Source organism: Entelurus aequoreus, linkage group LG10 (assembly GCF_033978785.1).
Source record: "Entelurus aequoreus isolate RoL-2023_Sb linkage group LG10, RoL_Eaeq_v1.1, whole genome shotgun sequence".
Taxonomy (NCBI): Eukaryota; Metazoa; Chordata; class Actinopteri; order Syngnathiformes; family Syngnathidae; genus Entelurus; species Entelurus aequoreus.
The window spans coordinates 25,966,138-25,985,635 of NC_084740.1; the positions used below are offsets into that span (position 1 = coordinate 25,966,138).

Here is a 19,498-nt window from a genome sequence, read left to right on the forward strand (position 1 = left end):
TCTGCAGCAGTGCTCAGGTTAGGTTATGAAGTGCTAATCCTAGCATTCCATTCATTTTCCCCCCTCACCATCTGTGACCTCCAGTTGAGCTTTGGCGAGGATGCTGCCAGCCACGGTCAGCGCCTGGCAGATGTAGTAACCGGCGTCTGCCCGCTGCACCGACGAGATGGTCAGGGCGCCGTTGGGCGACACAGAGAAGCGGCTGTTGGGCTGCTGAGGCTGGTTGGGAAAGAGCAAATTCTGTGGGAAGAGGAACAAACGGCCAATTAGTCAAGAGCGAGGAGGCCACCTGGAAACATGACAAGACTCTCCAACACACAATAACAGCTACAGTGGGGGGAGTTTTAAAGGTCCCCTATTATGCAGAAGTGACTTTTTCATGATGTTCTAACACTAACATGTGTCCCTAGAGCCTGATTATGAGTCCCAAACATGGGAAAACTCTATCATCTCCTTGACTTGTTAACTCGGCTTTTGTGAGAAGGTTTTCTTTTGAAGTTTTTAAGTTTTTAATGACATAATTAAGAAAAAAAATGCCTTCCTGACATCACTGTGCATATAAGGAGGACCGCTTTGGAAAAAAGGGAGAAAAAAAAGAAAGGCTTTGCTACACATTTTAAATTAAAGCCTGCAGCTCGGCCAATCATCCATCAATCAGCTACAGACGTAGGTAGGGATGGGTACCTTTCACATTTGAACCGGTACAGTACCAATTCCCAGTACCTGGAAATCGATACCAGTACCAACAGTACAAAGTTTGGTGACTTTTGTGTGTGTTCATGTACTAATAAATGTAAATTGTTTAATAAAAAAAATTATAAGGACAATTCTGCTGTCCAGTTGTTGTATCTTGTTTTCGTACAATTCTGAGTATAATTTGCAAGTATTACTGTATACTGTAGACTTTGCATGCAGTCACAATTCCAAGACATGTGTTGCCTAGCCAAGAAGTAGTCTTTACAATGAAGCTGAATGTGCCACTCTAGTCTCATGTTGAGCCCTAAAAAGTGTTTTTACTGTAAGTGGTGTACTTATTATACACCAGCTGTTTGATTGTAATATGATTTTGGTTGCAGTTTTTATTATCAAAATTGAAATCGCCTCTGACACTAATCAGTAGCAAGTATACGGCAAAGCCACTGTAAATTAGCATCGAGATAGCGCATTTTGGAAAAAGTGGAGCCTTACTTTTAATTTTACATTATCTTCAAGCAGTTTGGCTGAGTCTGCTATAAGTGCTGCTTGGGCGCTTGTTTTCTCGCCAAACGTCGTCACGGGCAGCAAAGTTGTTGAAATATGGTACCGTTTGATTTACGTGGCTTGATAGCCCGTCATATTGACAGAATTTGGCCGGTTCTTATAAAAGTACCAAATTCGCTGCCCTTCATTAGACATGGGAGCTGTAAGTTTGATCATTTAGTTTTTCTTTAGTCAATAGGCTTACCTAGCATGATGTTATGTTTTAAATGTGAGTGTTATGTTAGCATTTAGCTGACATTGCTAATGTTTGTATCCTTATTGTTACATTTTTGCATGTGATATATGGCATCTATTACATTGGACAAGTGCACAGTTACAGTGTCAAAGTAAAAAAGTGGAGAAAGTGAACAATAGCGCTTCTTAAAGAGACACAAACTCATTAGCATAAAGGTTTCAGGCACAAAATGGCATGCGTCAGTAGGGCTTACGAAAAGCTCTTTTAGCACTAAATTACAGCACTGATGGTAGATTTTGGACAACCAATTGTCAATAACTTTTAATTAAAACTGTTGAAAAATACAATATTTTGTGACAACATTATTCCGAGAGGTGAAGAGCAAACATATTAGCTGCATTTAATTACAGCTAATCACTTGAATGCAACAAATGAACAACAACAGGAGATAAATGAGAGGTTTCTCTTGAACAAATTAGTACATCACCATCAGTGAGTGTTTAACACTTCATTATCCCCAAGAGGAAGACGAGGAAAAACATTATGTCATTTATTCTAATTAATTAGTCTGGATTCGTGTCTCAATAATCATCGCCATCACACCTCAGCGGAGCGCTCTGAAAGTTCAGCGACAGTGTGAGACAGGAAACGTTAACAGTGAGTCATTGTTAGTGAGCCTTGTGGTTTACCATCATCAAGTGTCGTCTTGCGAGTATGTGTGTCAATCCTGTTGACTCTTGGAAGAAGAACTTTGCTGTAATTGACGGCCTACAGGCTGTGTGTGTGTGTGTGTGTGTGTGTGTGTGTGTGTGTGTGTGTGTGTGTGTTTGTGTGTGTGTGTGTGTGTGTGTGTGTGTGTGTGTGTATTGAATTGTATCTCAGCCTCATCTACAAGCCCCAACTGGCTCCTAATTGGCGCTGTTGTCAAGTGTTGCGAGGACTCCCAGGTATTTGAATGGCTTATCTGCTTGACTGAGAGATGGGATTGTTCTTATCAGCGCCAGGTCACAGGAAAGCGATTAGCGCTCCGCCGGGCACGCCGACACCGCCGCCGCCGGGTGCTGAACAAATGTGTATCTGTGCTGAAGATAGCGATGACAGATACTGAACTGTGAAGATCTGTGTCAGTGTGTTTTTGTGTGAGTGCAAGGCGAGAAAATTCAAAGTACCGCACGCTGACTTCACAATACCACACATTTCCACTGAGTGGTACGGTTCAGTTCACTTTGGAACGTCGATCTACCTTGGCACCTACCAACATCTTGTATCAATCTCTTGTAATGTATGGCATTTTTTAAAAATTCTTAATGTTCTTTCCATATGCATTTTATAAATATGCATCTTCTGATAAAATGAGGGACAGTGAGTACACAATGTATGTATTACAATGCCCCAAAACACATTTTAAGATATTCAAAAGTGGATAGTGGATAATGGATAATGCACCCCCCCAATTTGTCACGTTAATGTGTCAGGTAAACCGCGACAAATGGGGCCATATGAATCAGACAGATTTTACTTTGGAAAAAAAACAATCATATTACAATTTTTGTTTGAATATGAATCACTTTGGTTTGGTTTAGTTTAGTTCAAATGGATATATATTCTACACACTTGTCTTATATAACATTTTTAGCAAAATACAGGCTAAATAAGCATTTAAGTCAGATTTGTTCCGTTAAGACAAAAGCCTGGAGATAATATGCGTCAATAAACTTTCTCTTTTCTTACCTAATGTATTCGTTATTTCCGTTTTGACAGAAAAAAATACATGCACTGTAAGCAATTGCATGTATTCTTATTCGATATAATCTAAGAATATAACAAATATATCATCATACATTACAAACAATTGTTTCCTAAAATAGAAATAAATATTAAAATATCTGCAAGAAGTATGTACAAATCTGTAACAATAATGTTAAAGTTAATAATATATGTTAGTTCAATTTGTGTGAATTTAGGTTGAGACGTAGTTATAATCTGTAATAATAATGAACGGTTAGTTTTGTGTTTCCTAATAATGTAACAATCATTATATTATCATACATTGCAAACTTTTTTGTTTAAACAAAAATAAATATTTGATTGACTTACTATTTCAAAGAAAGTTTGGCAAAAAATTGTACATTGTAAAAATAATAGTAGATTTTAGGGGAATTTTTTTTAACTGGCTGCACAGTCGCCAGAATTTTACCGTTAAAAAAAACCGCGGTACTGTTTTTGTATTTACAATAATACCGCGTAAAAACAACAACGGTAAAAATCTGGCCGTTCTGTTTCTAGAATTTTGTGTTAAAAATCTTTTAAGATTAAACCATTTCCCAATTAATAGTAATATGATGCAGAAAACCCCCCCACTATAAATTCTACGATACAATTAGGGCAACTGAGCTGCCAGTCAACACAGTACGAAAAAATGTATATAATGAAAAAACGCATATGCAATTGTATAATAACATCATGAGGTGAATCCTTGTACATTTATATTAATTTAATATTCACTGTTACAAGTGGCATTCAAGTTTAAAATCCCTACTAAAGTCGATGGATTGAAATACCCTTTCTCAAACATTGGTGGTTTAGTTCAGTTTAGTTCTGTACTTTACACATTTTAAATATGCAGATTGCTGAATTTTCTGGAAAAAATTAGGGAAATAATACAAAACATCTGTTAAAGTAATTTTTTTTAATCAAGCCTTTTCTGAAACTACAAATCTCTCAAGCCTTGTTTCTGCCAAGTGGTATGGATACACTCTGTTCGGTATACATTTTCTAATCACAAATTTCGTAAAGCAAAATAATAAACAGCTTTGTGTTTTAAAGCCTTTTCTTGTTATAGAATTCCAAAAGCATTTCTACCTCGATCGGGTTCAGAATGTTATTGCTTTCGTTAGATTCCTATCTCGAAATGGAATGGGTATCAAATTTGGTACTTTTATAGGTACTGATCAAATTTCGTCTGTGACACCAAGTACTGGTGCAGTTAAAAGCAAAGGTATCATATATCGATACCTTTGTTGCATGTGACATCACGTCATTTGGAGTCAAGTACTTGGCGGTAAAACAGACGTAATCATAGAAGACTGCCTCTAAGTAATGTTGCAATTTTCCATGCCAACAATGAAAGAATGCCTGAAAGCGCTCAAAAGTAAGGCTTCACTTTTCAAAATGTGCTAGCTCGATGCTAATTTCCATTGGGTCTGCCGTACATATGCTAATAATTAGCATTAGCGACTTTACATGGAAATTTGAACACCTCCAAATTTGGTAATCGAAACTACAATTAAGATGCACATTACAATTAAAGAGGTGGTGTGTAATAAGTACAATATTTATACTTTATGTACTGAAAACATTTATTTTATTCCATCCCTCGATTTTCTACCGCTTGTCCCTCTCAAGATCACGTTTGGGCTGGAACCTATCCCAGCTGCACTCGGGCGGAAGGGCCAATTTAGTGTTGCCAATCAGCCTATTCCCTGGTGCATGTTTTTCGAGGTATGAGGAAGTCGGAGTACCTGGAGAGAACCCATGCAGTCAAGGGGGGAACATGCAAATTTCACACAGAAAGACCCAGAGCCTGGAATCGAACCCAGGACCTTCTTGCTGTGAAGTTCAAGCGCTAACCACTGTGCCTGTGATTTTATTATTAAACAAATTAACATTCATCACCACATGAACCCACACAAAAGTATAAAAAATTGGTAGCGTAGAGTGCAGGTGTCAATTGCAGGGTACTTGGAATTGGTACCATATCCATTGAAATGTGAAAAGTACCAATACTTAACCCTAAATTGTCCCAGTTTGCAGTACCCCTTTATTTGGTTCCAGTGGTCCCATCAAGGCTAACATGTTCAGAACTATACCACACGGTTAAAACAGAGCTTTGGTGGATACCTCTGCCCTTACCTGACTTCCTTCTTTCTGCCAGAAGACTGCCGGCTGAGGGTTCCCTTTGGTCTCGCACGGAAAAGTGGCGGCGCGTCCTTGGGCCACGATTTGGTCCCTTGGGCGGATGACAAACTGCGGGGCAGCTGGAAGTCAGACGACAGTGTTGGTACAACCAGTGGGAGCAAATGTGGACGATTATTGTAGGTTAGGAGCAAAAGACGAGCAGTAAACCACACCACCAGACCAAAACAGGAGTCCATGCAGTCTATACCACCAGGGAACTGCTTAGAACACCATTGTCACGGCAACCAGGCTGGCCATTCATCCTGTTTGAATGAATGGCATTCACATCACAGAGGGAAACACCGTACACCTGAGACATCAGCCATGCCTGAAGACTATGAACAGGTGGTTAAACGGGTCTGATCTAGGGATTAGTCGCTATTTGGTCACTGTTTACACAACTGTGCGTGAAGAAAAGAGGCATATGAGAAGGGACAACTGGAAATGGCAAAGATTCCTCAGGCGAAACTCGCGACGCCATTGCAAGGTGGAACGAGTGAGTCTTCTCACAGATGCTAACGTTACAGACGTTGTTCAATAATAACACAAATAGTAAAGTAAGACTGGTTTGGAGACAAAGTTGTCAGACTATGGTCGATCCCGGGAATCCGGTTAGCAAAATAATGCATTTTTCTGATATGCTGTAAGGCAGGGGTGTCAAAGTCAAATGGACGGAGGGCCAAATAAAAAATTTAGCTACAAGCCGAGGGCCGGACTGTTCGAATGTTCATTGAAACATTTTTAAATGACGCATATAGTCTAGTGAACCTAATTGAACCTACTGAAAACCTAACAAATATATTCCAATATGATCAGATAAATAAAGCAATATTTTCTTATGGCTCTGTCAGTAATCTTTAATTTTCAACAGACACAAAAGACAAATTTCCTTTATATAAAAATCCCCATAACATGAACATTAAATGAAAGAAACCGGTATTCAAGGCACCATCAGTAGCCTATATTTTCTATTTTAGCAAAAGTGGGCTAAATTTACTTCAAAGAAAAAAACAATAATAGCAATTTTCTATCATCCACTCAACTGAAATATTTTTAAAATATAATTAAATTGAAATACAATAAAATAAAGTGCAAAAATCTATAAATCAAAAACAACACTTTGTTTAAGGAGAAGTAACATGCAGTGAAAACAAATATTAAACTTTAACTTTTAAACTTGAATTGAGTAAAAACTCTAAATATGTGATTGCACAGTAATGTTCACTTGTTTGAGGTTGAGGGTGATACTTGGTGGTGTCCCATCTTTTCCACAAGTTCATCAATGTTCGGGGTAAGGCTCTGAGCTGAGGAAATCCTCAAGATTGAATGGAGGTGTTCAGCAGTAAGTCGACTTCTGTGTGATGTTTTGTTCAGGTTCATCAAAGAAAACAGTTGTTCACACAGGTATGTGCTGCCAAACATAGACAACGTTTGAGCAGCCTGGATGCGCAGCTGGGGCATTGTGTCGGGGAGGAAACGGGCGAACTCCGCAGCACCCACTGCCGCATATTTTGCCCTCAGTGCATCATTGCATTGGAGGTCAATCAACTCCATTTGAAGGTTTGGTGGTGAGCTTTCCACGTCAACAGCAAACGGGTTACCGAGCAGTTCCAACCTACTTTTTTGTGCTTCAAAGTCAGCAAATCGGCGTCGAAAGTCAGCGGCAAGCATACTTATTTTATTAGCCAACTGAAATGAAGCAGCCTACTGCTCGGTGCGTCACCGTTGCATTGTGGGAAATGTAGTATTGGTGCGTGTAAAAGATCTGCGGTCTGCGGGCCGGTTCTAATAATAAATCAAGATCATCCCAAGGGCCGTAAAAAACCTTCTCGCGGGCCGGATATGGCCCGCGGGCCTTGACTCTGACATATGTGCTGTAAGGTATTCATTCCCCCAGCTTTGTTTCTCTATGGAATTATCATTGGAATACAATACTATATTGGTAGCAAAACGTTGAATAAAAAAAAAAAAAAAAATATATATATATATATATATATATATATATATATATATATATATATATATATATATATATATATATATATATATATATATATATATATATATATATATATATATATATATATATATATATATATATATATATATATATATTAAACACAATCGCAGCAATGCAACATTGTGTCCCCACCCTGTTTCTATTTCTTTTCAAGTCCTTTTTCGACGACAGACCAGCTGGTTCCTGTAAGACCAGACTCAGTCCTATTTGGCTGCTTTTTCCGCGTAATCCCTCCTTCGGGGTGGGAGTCAGGCGGGGGGTTGAATTTGCGAAAGATACACACAGTTGGGAACGGTACAGATGGCCGCAGATTTACAGCTTTCTTGTCTGGCCTTGTGAAGCTTGGATATCTCGTGGCTCTCAAAGCCCGGACTGATACCGAGCTCCTAAATCACACTCTGGCGAAAGCTCAGGCTTTCTCCCATCGTCTTCCTCCATCCCACACACTGCATCCATAAACACATCAAAAAAACCTGTGACACACACACACACACACACACACACACACACACACACACACACACACACACACACACACACACACACACACACACACACACACACACACACACACACACACACACACACACACACACACACACACACACACACACACACACGGCCTTGTCCTTTCTCACGCTCAATTTATTTTATACTTTTTTATCTTTCTGGGTTGATTGTACAGCACAATTATTTGCACACTTTCAGAGTACATACTTATATACATCTTTGTTTGCAATTGGGTGCGCTCTTTAGGGACCTTTAATATTGTGGACCAGCCAGGACACTTCAAGCTGTGTCAGCAACTATTAGTGTTCCGAAAAGACGTGGACGAGTTCTAAAAGCATGTAACGCGTACATACATTAGCTTAGCATCATTAGCGACTGACCGCCTAAAGTTACAAGGGGAGTCATGGAGCAAATAAACTGTCATTCCTTACTCTGCTCTAAAAAATATAGTTTTGCATGGTCTTGTATTTGATCATGTTATAATTTCTGCAATATTTACCACCGTTATGAATGATAGATAGCAATTACGTTGCATTGAAAACAGCTTGTATAAATTTAAAGCAATAATAAGCAACACTGCGGTACTATCAAGTAGTTTGATTATCATGTTGATGCTACACTAGATTGTAAACAATACATCCTAATTTAGTGACTTAATAACACGCCGCTTTAGCATTAGTGTTAACAATAGTGTTTGCAAATATATATACATATACATATATTTACTTCAAAGTAGTTGAAGAACAGATTAAAGATTAAAGATTAAAGTACCAATGATTGTCACACACACACTAGATAAGTTATGTTGTCCACAATGCAGAGGTTTTATTTAACACGTACATTTAATTTTTCTGGACATTACAAACAGTTTGAACAGTAACACTTTGTTTCAGTATTTAATTAAGTGGTTCTTTTTTGTACTAACTACTACACCATTTAGCAATCCCTCCCTTACTCTGTTTTACTACAAATAAAGAAAACATATGTCTTGTCTTTGTTCATGTTATGGTTTCCGCAATGTTACACCCTTTATATTTTTGCATTGAAAATTACTTTCATGACTTTAAAGCAGTCTTAAGTAACATTGTGGCACTATAGAGTAGTTTGAAATCATGTTGATGTTACACGAGGCTGTAAAAAATCAATCATTAATCAGCATTAGCGTAAGCAACATATATTTATTTAATTCAATGGCCGAGCAGCTTCAGCATCTGACCGGTATAAACTACACTTGTAGGGAGTCTTGGGTAAATAAACAGTTTTTCCCTAGTCTGTTTTTCGACAAAAAAAAGAAAATGAACATTCTGCCTGGTCTTGTATTTGATGCAGGTGGTAGTCTCTGCATGTTTTGTCTGTTATCTTTTATTTGCTTCCCACTAAAGGCTGCACCCCCCAATGATCCAAGCATGGATTATGAAGTGAATCGATATGAGAGGGTGCAATCGTACGACACGTTCACAGCTTGGCTTACACTGTTTTGATTCAGGGACTGTTAATGACATGTGAAACTCTGCTTCCTGTAAATAACATGATTGGCCCCCATATTTAATTTATGACAAGACACATCTGCCATGGCTTGGAGAGGGCCCATTGTTACGGACAGACCTGGATCTGACCGCAAACTTTGAAACACTCCTTCGCTCCTTTGAACGCCACCTTCAATCATATTTTATTCACCAGTCGACAGCAATTTCAGTCTCTTCCCAGCAGGCAGAAGGACTGGGAAATGTTCCTCTAGCTCCTTGAAAGCTGACAGGTGGAGAATAGTGGAGAGGCCACTGGTGTGCTGGCAACCAAAGCGCCGTCTGGCGCTTTTTTGGACTCGTCGCTCACTTCTATTGTCCTAACACATGCACACTCGCCCCGGTTCCTGTCCACAAAACGGGAAGCCTTGCTCTCAAGATGTCCACTGTAACTCACTCCTATAGGAGAACTGCTCAGCTGTATCCGATTTGCTTTGTCCACCTCAACTTTTTCACTATCTACGGGTAAGTGAGAGGAGACTGGTTGAGAAGGACAGGTGCTTGTCAAGAACAAAAAGATGTCAGCTGTCTATGATGGGCAGAGTGGAACCCCTACATTTTGCTGACAATTGGAATTGAATCAATATTTTCTGGGGGGAAAAGGCTTTAAAGGGGAACTGCACTTTTTTGGGGAATTTTGCCTATCGTTCATAATCGTTACAAAAGACATGATGGATGGATTTTTTTTTTAATGCAGTCTAAATATTAAATAAAAGTAAATAAAAGTCCCTTACAGCAAAGCCAATGGGAGATCCACTATTTCACCCATAAAACCCCATAAATAACCATTCAAAAACCGCCAGAAATACTCCATTTACATTCCTTGACTTGAATATTAACCCAGTATTATTGATATTGTTATTACAAACAAACTATTTATAGCAGCGACGTGATCACTACCGTGTGTACTTTCCTCGCTTCCTCGCTCCCCGTAAGTTTATTCAAGATCATAAACCATGGATCTCACCTGGACAGAAGAAGTCTGAGTAGGTATTCCGACAAGTTGGTACACTTTGACAACCATTTAGGATCCGGAAATGTCGAGAATGACACAAAAAGCCGCTTGGTCCACCTTGCCCCCCACCCCGTTTCTTTGCAAGGATTATCATTCTTCATCTAAACAGGAAGCTATAAACATCCTAGCAGTTGGCATCCTAATGATAGCAGACCTTATACAGTAAGTGATATTTTATTATGTTTGTTGGATCTCATGAAGTCTGCCGTAAGTAATAATCAGTGATGAAAAAAAAAAAAAGTAAACGTGATGCGTTTTTTTAATTAATGTGCCGCATATGCTTAAAATTAGCAAAATACGAAAATATTAAATGTTAATATAAATGTGCATGTTAATACATTACATATATACTTAAATCATGTAAAAAACCCAAAACCAGTGAAGTTGGCATGTTGTGTAATTCGTAAATAAAAACAGAATACAATGATTTGTAAAACCTTTTCAACTTATATTTAATTGAATATACCGCAAAGACAAGATATGTAATGTTTGAACTGAGAAACTTAATTGGTTTTGCAAATAATAATTAACTTATAATTTAAAGGCAGCAACACATTGCAAAAAAGTTGGCACAGGGGCACCCAGAAACGCCGCCAACTTCGCTGGGTCCGAGCTCATCTAAGATGGACTGATACAAAGTGTAAAAGTGTTCTGTGGTCTGACCAGTCCACATTTCAAATTGTTTTTGGAAACTGTGGACGTCGTGTCCTCCGGACCAAAGAGGAAAAGAACCATCCAGATTGTTATAAGCACAAAGTTCAAAAGCCAGCATCTGTGATGGTATGGGGGTGTATTAGTGCCCAAGGCATGGGTAACTTACACATCTGTGAAGGCACAACATATGTTGCCATCCACGCAACGTTATCATGGACGCCCCTGCTTATTTCAGCAAGACAATGCCAAGCCACGTGTTACAATAGCGTGGGTTCATAGTAAAAGACTGGCCTGCCTGTAGTCCAGACCTGTATCCCAATGGAAATGTGTGGCTAAATATGAAGCCTAAAATACCACAACTGAGACCCCGGATTGGTGAACAACTTAAGCTGTACATCAAGTAAGAATGGGAAAGAATTCAATCTGAAAAGCTTTAAAAATTAGTCTCCTCAGTTCCCAAACATTTACTGAGTGTTGTTAAAAGGAAAGGCCATGTCACACAGTGGTAACAATGCCTCTGTGTTGCTGCCATTAAATTCTAAGTTAATGATTATTTGCAACAAAAAAAAAAGGTTCTTAGTTCGAACATTAAATATCTTGTCTTTGTAGTTTATTCAATTGAATATAAGTTGAAAAAGATTTGCAAATCATTGTGTTCTGTTTTTACTTACCAACTACACAACGTGCGAACTTCATTGGTTTTGTATTTGTAATCACTGTATGTATCACTCATTATTTATTATTTTAACTGATCTTTCTTTTTTAAAACATACTATAGTTAAATAAGTGTACTTATTTCCCCACATTTCTGCACACTATGGTAACACTGGCGAGCAGTATAGAATAAGGAGTGATTTTTGGTCCAGAACTTATTTTACTTTATTCATTATTGATGTATTTCTTGCCACTTTATTTTGTATAATTTTTATGAGATTTCCAGTTAATTTTCTCATCTATTATTATTACACCCATAATTTGGTTTCTTTTACTCTTTCAATGTCTGTGTGTTTGACTTACTCTTCTACTGCTACCGAACTGCATTATTTTTAGTTTTAGATTCAAAGATAGTCTGTCTTTGTCAAGCCATCTCTTAAATGTATTAATTTATGTTGTTATTATTTGTATTGGCTTCTGTGTGTTCTGTCCTGAACAAAACACAGATCTTGTGTTGTATGTTTAACTCTACAGTTTTGTTTGCGGACCTCCACTTCCCATACTTGTCTTATTTCCAGGTTGTTGGGAAAGCGATGTAAAGGCTTTCCACAATTCTCGCGGCCGTAGCAGCCCCAACATTTTTACACGTTGATAAACTAACGAGGAAGCGCAATGTTGGTAGCAGTCATAGCGTCCTGTAGTCACGTGAGTGCCTTTTGACCAATCATTGAGGAGATCGCCTTAAAACCGACTTGGCCACACTCTCTTTATACACAACTCGGGTGTTTGTAGAGCAATACTGTCACCTAGTGGTCTTTCATTTGGATTGCGGGAATTAAAAAGTACTGAGTAGTTGTAACTCGTTATATGGTTATCATTACAGGTAACCCGTAGTAGCATAACGAACAAGCCAAAGAAAAAGATAACTTGTGTGAGTTTGGTCTTTAGATGCTCAAGGAGTCTGCTGACATCACAATGTTTGACTTTTAAGGCACATTTTTTCCCCAGAAATTGTTGGTTGAATTCCAAATTTGATGGCATTTGGGCCGTTTGACTTTGAGGTTTTGCTTTGGCTATTTTTCCTAATTAACACTGACCAAAGGCCTGTTCGTCATTATAGGTTATAGTTATGTAAAATCATAACACAATCCATCGCTTGTATCAGTAAAATGTGTTCATGTCAAAGAAAACAAAGCAGAGGAGCACTGGTATACATGAAGAGGGCATGCTGGATGGAGTCAAATCAGAAGGATGGTACTTACCGACACTGCGGTCTGGAGACACGACAATGGAGGAGTGGATACACGGAAACAAAACAAAAAACAAATAAAAACAAGACACACAAACATTGAACAAAAACAGAGGACAAACATGAACAAAAATAGGAAATCAAAGTCAGAATGGATGACATGTTGCACAGTAAGCAACATCGATCAAAGCAAGACAGAGAAGGTCTAGTACAGTGATTCTCAAACTGTGGTACGGGCTCCTTTTAGGGGTACGTCAAATAATCACCTAATTAAATATTCAAACACAGTGTTACTGTTTAAACAGTGTGTAATGTTACAGTGGCCAAAAATATTGAAAAAACTGACTTGTTTTTAATGAATAATTAGGTCTACTACACTACTGTACTTTAATGTTGGTCATTATGGCGGTACTTGGAAAGCCAAGTGTTTTCTGAGGTGGTACTTGGTGAAAAAAGTTTGAAAACCACTGTTCCAGTAGCTTTGGGCTCGCATTATTGTTGAGGGTTAAGACAAGTGTGAGCGTTCCCCTTGTGGTCTGAGGAGGTAGTGTCAAGACCTTCTCTCTCTGATGACAACTATACAGGTGTTGTGTTTAAAAAAGCAAGGGCGCTGAAAGGAAATCAATATATTTCTTTTGAGACTATATTTGTTTGCCAAATCCCAGGACAGAACCAAAGGTGCTGGCGTTTGGTTCCCAAGATTCCCAAGAACGGCGTCGGCAGGAAAGACTTTGTTTTACCTCCCACTGGGCGCCGCCTGCGCTGCCTTTAAGCGCTCCGCGGGGACCTCCGACACGTCGGTTTAATAGCGGGAATAGTGGTGACAATGGTGGGAAATTACGGTCAGAACGTTTTTATTAACCTTGCAAACCCCAGTTGAGGGATTGGCGGCGTGCGCCAGTAAAGTGTGAAATGGCTTTGCTGACTGGATGATTGCAGCGAGGAGGAGGGCGGCGTAACAACAACCGTCGAGAAGGAAGAGTAGGAGGAGGGTGAGGGCACACTTGAAAATGTAAATAATTGAACAGATTTATAGACTGTGGGTTGATTTCTATGTCGGAAGCCATGTTGGTTACCTCGGACTGTGAGGGTGGCGCCGGCCTCCAGCTTGCCCACACGGTTCTCCGCCACACAGGCAAACGTGCCCTCGTCGTTGACGGAGGCCTTCTTCAACCTGAGCACATAGTCGTCCTTGTCGTACTTGATTTCGTACCTGCGGATAAAAAGACAGGAGGGGCGTCACAACCCAGCGTCCAAGGCATTCGCAGCTGCAACCGACCATGCCTGATGCCGGTTTTGACACATGAAGATTGCAAGGTGGATCAATTATTCAACGACGGTGCGCTGCAAAAGGGGCGAGCGCTCACTCGGAACGCTGCTGGAGGCGTTCAATATTCATGACATGTTTCTCCCGCAGAGAGTGGGTGCATGCGTGAGAAGCCATTGTGGTGCATCTTCATAAAGCGCAGCGCTCCTCAAGGTCTGACCGAATGCATACAGAAGGAACACAAAAGGCGGCAGTCCTTTCAATTCACTTCAGTAATTAAATATTTGTGTATGGCAGAGGTGTTGACAGGATGAGCATACTGCAGCTGTGCATTGGAAGGTTGCTGAGCGAGCAAACAAACGTCTGCTACCTTTCAAGTGGAAAAACAACGACATAAATGAGATGCATATTAAAAAGGCCATGCAAAGTATTGCACTAACATTTCCACTTCCAATACGATACTGATATTGGAGCCTTGAGTATTGCTGGGATGTTACTGACTTCACGTCCCGCCCAATGAATATGCGTGGTGGTCAAGCTAGCTCTGTTCTCAATGGGTACTAGGCGCCATTTAGCCTTTCTCGAATGCTTGTGTTGTTTTCGCCTATACAAATCGTAAGGATAAATGTTTCTTCAGAGTTCCTGGAGAGGTCATTAAAAAGAGCAGAAGAGTGCAATATCTTACGAAACAACGAGAAAAGCAGCTCACACTCCAGTCCAAGGGAGCAGAGTCGAAGAATGCACGAGTTTGCAATGATGACTTTGTTAAAAGTTTGTTTGATATACTTTTAACGTTCATTATTTCCCATTCAAGTATTATCTTGATATCATTTGTATTTCATAAACACATGTTTGCTACGAGTGTTTCAAAGAGCACCAACTAGGCGAATCTAAATAAAAGAAAGCAAATTTGAGCAAATCCTAAAAGAGTTAAGCTTTTGCCAAAGGCAACAATCATAAATTAATCTTTCAGCACATACACAATGCTGACATCTATAGTTATATTTTATTAAAGACAGGGAATAAACACTAATCGTAATTGGCGCGTGCAACAGCAAAAAGTAGACGTGAAGATAAATCATGAAATGCAACCTTACCCGAGCAAAAACGATGCATCTGAGAGTCTTGATACCAATGTCCTTGACCCAGCCACACACAAAGAAGTTGTAGACCTCCATGCTTTTCCAAGTTTTCATCTGTTTTGTTGTGTAGAATGATGTCTGTAGCAGTCGATAGTTCAATATGTTTGTGAACGCGACCAACATATATTCTTTGATATCACTCGATAAATATATTTTTAATAAAGTATATGGATCTATTCAATTGCATTGTTTGATTTTTTGCTCGTATCTGCTTTTTGCAGGAAGATTCAAGGCTCTTTTGTACTCAGATAGTTCGCGTGCTGCTTGCTGCACAACAGCCATCTTGGCTTGGTTGACCACCACCGGTTTTCACTTCCGGGAAGAAGTCTTGTGTTGGAATACAAGCAATTGGCTGATACTGATAGTGATCCGATTCGTTAAGGAACAAATCATATATTATTTTGTAACGCGGAATGGTAGAAAATTTTTGATAAATTGAAATTAGTCAAACAGAAAACAATGGTAGGTACGAAAAACACTAGCCTATTAATTATTAACGGTCTGAATCATACCGTCACCAAACATAGATGTTTTGTTGACATCTACTGGCCACAATATTCCATTAGTTTGATGCAGTAAATGTATATGATGTTATTGAATAGCTATTGGATACTTTTTGTTATGCAACCCTTTGTATCTGTACCTAATATACAAATATACTGTTTTGATACTTGTCTACAGTGTTGGGACTAACGCGTTACAAAGTAACGCGTTACTGTAACGCCGTTAGTTTCGGCGGTAACTAGTAATCTAATGCGTTATTTTTTATATTCAGTAACTCAGTTACCGTTACTACATGATGCGTTACTGCGTTATTTTACGTTATTTTTTATGTAGTATCGGCTAGAAACTGAAGATCTGAGTGTGTTTTGTGGCAGCGCTGCGGTGGAAAATAAGAGGCGTACGTGCTTTGTGTGGGTGGGGGCGGGGGGGACTCCCATACCGTAGTTGAGGAGCGCAGGGGAGACGTTCCTTCGGGGCTAACCTTCACTTTACCAGGAAGTGGTCTTTACAGCTGAGGGTGAATGACGAGGCCGGCGGTTTGTTGCAACTTTGTGACTTTATTGGACGCAGCCATCCAGCAAGCTAGAGAGAGCACCTGTACGCACTCACTGTCGCCGGTCGCTCACTTCTCTCGCCCACTCACTCACTGACGTCCCTCACCCACATGCTGTCATATCTTAAAGGGCCACACACACACACACACACACACACACACACACACACACACACACACACACACACACACACACACACACACACACACACACACACACACACACACACACACACACACACACACACACACACACACACACACACGCACACGCACACGCACACGCACACGCACACACATAAACGCTACTATCATAAAAACTAACAAGACATCAAGGCGAAGCCAAGAGTCGATTTTTTTAACAAGGAGAAATTCTCAATACTTTTTTTTTGTCGAGCACAAAGAAAATAACATTTTAGTTAAATGTAAGTTGTGTCTTGGATCAAAGATCCTATCTACTTCAAGTTGAAGTTAAAGTGCCATTATGTTGCAGCTATTTAAAATAGTTTTGTCAATTTGTTCTGGCCAGAAACAAATTGGTCTTTGAAACATATCTTTGTCTTTTTGTGTTGTATGTAGAGCACATTGCTTAGCAGAGTTCAGTGATGCAAATGCATGTCAAGTTGATCAACACATTGTATTATTCTCCAGTGCAATAACAGTACGGAAATGAAGGCTAAAGGGCATTAATGGGAGCTTTTAAAAAAGAAAAGAAAAAAAGAAGTAACTAAATAGTTACTTTTCAAAGTAACGCATTACTTTTTGGTGTAAGTAACTGAGTTAGTAACTGAGTTACTTTTGAAATGAAGTAACCAGTAACTATAACTCATTACTGGTTTTCAGTAACTAACCCAACACTGCTTGTCTATATTGACAACTGTGGTGTTTAAGACTGCTGTATTGTTAAATTAAGGACACCTATTATGTACTGTACGTCTAGCTTGTGTGCCATTGTGTGCTTACTGGAGCTGTGGCGTAGCTGCTAGCTCCTAGTAACCTATAGTAGGGCTGGACAATTAATCAAATTTTGATTTTGATTATGGCATCTCGCGATCATGAAAATATAATAATCGAAGAAAAAAAAGATGAATAGGCTGCACGACGTTCATGCAAATTCCGGAGCTTGTGATGGTGAAACGGATGAGGAGCAAATGAGAAGAAGAAAAAAACACACTTCCTCCCTCCAAGTAATAGTGTGGTGCACCACATTTTGTCTGACTGCGCTAACAAAATAGAGGTTTCAAAAAAGGACTTTACACAAGCATAATGTACTTGAATCACTTACTGATACATTTACAAAATGATTATGCTCTACCTAAGATATTGGTCAAAATTGTCCAAAAATGTATTGAACCAATAAACGTGATGATGTTTGCATTTAGTTAACAAAGATTTTATTTTATGTGTAAAAGGTGAATTAAAAACAATTAGAATGGAAAAACCGAATTGTATGTTTTTTTATATTGCTATTGTTATTTGAACTCATTTTTATTACTATTATCATTTTATTCGTTGTTGCTTATTGGTTACTAATTTATATCCGGGTTTGTTTTTAAAAAAACTATATTTAAAGTTAAGTTTACAATAAATACTTATATTTTAAAATAATGTAAGTCTGACTACGGTAGCCACAATGCTCCACGTTCCATCAAGCGGTGTGGCTTTGTACCTTACCAAAGTCATACTAAAACATTTTGACAGAATTTTGAGCGCCATGTTTAACGTCCTATATTCTCAACATTTTGGTGTTGCTTACAGTTACTTGCTTGCGTCATTTATTTGACAGGCGTCAGCCTGCAGTCCACACATATCCCTTATGTGTGACTGCCATCTACTGGTCACACTTGGCATGACCCCATTTACCAAATAAATTTGCTTCGAGGTCAGTAAGCTCAACCAGAGGGTAATAGGTACATTAGGTGCTTCAGGTCATAAGGTGCACTGTTGATTTTTGAGGAAATGAAATGATTTTAAGTGCACCTTAATGTCTGGTATTTAAAAATCTGGATAGTTTGATACCAATAAAGATTTCTAAACGGCAGTAAAAAAAAAAAAAAAACTATTGAAAAACTTTTTATTGACCTTGATGCCTTGTTTTGCTATAAAACTTTATAAAGCATGTGTGCTCTCACAAATTTTGCACGATGACTTCCATAGCTCGGGAGAATAAGTCATATTGTTGCTTTGGCCGAATGGAGAGGATTTCATTACTTGCAGTCATAAAAGTGTGATTGAACCCTGAGTGTATCCTTTAGAGGCACACTGCGTATAGACTGCATGTGTGGGCACGTTTACTGCGGGTGATTCTTTGGACAATTACATCTGGCAGGAAAGCGTAGTTCGCGGCCATACTTTTAGAACATTTCGCCACCACGCTCCATGTCCTTTCGGAGCTGGAAGCGTTGTCTGCTCAGGCCATGCAGTGCGTAGCGCTCCCTGATGGCCGCTTGCCACCACAAGCTGAAAAACGAATCTGTCCTGTCCATCTCGGCCTAGTTTTTTGTTTTTTTCTCTCCTAAGCAATACGTTATGACATTTCCTGAGCGAGCATTCAAAAGCCACTTTATTGGGAGCACATTCTTCTGCGCTGACTGCCAGTTCCAACACTCCACACAGGTACTTAGGAAGCTATAATGATTATTTGAGGGAGTCATGACTGACGGCTTTGTTCTAGGGATTGCACAGTCGTGGATAAAAGGGGTATTGTGGACGAGACAGCAACTTATGGGATAAGCCAAGTGCCAGGGGCTAATGGGAAAGGTAACACTGTGATATCCGGCACAACATCAATTTACTTGAGTTGTGGATGACAAAAGATTGACATGCTTTAGGGCAGGGGAGGCTTGTTTTTCAGGTTTTATTTGCATATTTGTGAGAGTCCAGTGTTGTATGCAGTTCTGTGTATGTGTGGTTTAGGGTAATGCACTAATATCTGGTTCAAGAAGAAAATATGTTGTGTTGTTGCATGTCAAGTTCTTAAAATTGTATATACATTAGGGTTGTTTCGATACCAGT

The 19,498-nt window shown here is 39.2% G+C and overlaps 1 protein-coding gene across 5 annotated transcripts in view; it reads right to left on the minus strand.

Moving 5' to 3' along the window:
* robo2 (roundabout, axon guidance receptor, homolog 2 (Drosophila)) overlaps nt 1-19,498 on the minus strand; it is an 833,901-nt gene that overhangs the window by 124,857 nt on the left and 689,546 nt on the right. For all 5 annotated transcript variants that reach the window (XM_062060421.1, XM_062060420.1, XM_062060422.1 and 2 more), the window contains exons 6-8: nt 14,094-14,230; nt 5,348-5,472; nt 69-240 (exon numbers count right to left, since the gene is read on the minus strand). In XM_062060421.1, the coding sequence (XP_061916405.1) occupies nt 69-240; nt 5,348-5,472; nt 14,094-14,230 (434 nt within the window). The remainder of the gene's footprint in view (nt 1-68; nt 241-5,347; nt 5,473-14,093; nt 14,231-19,498) is intronic.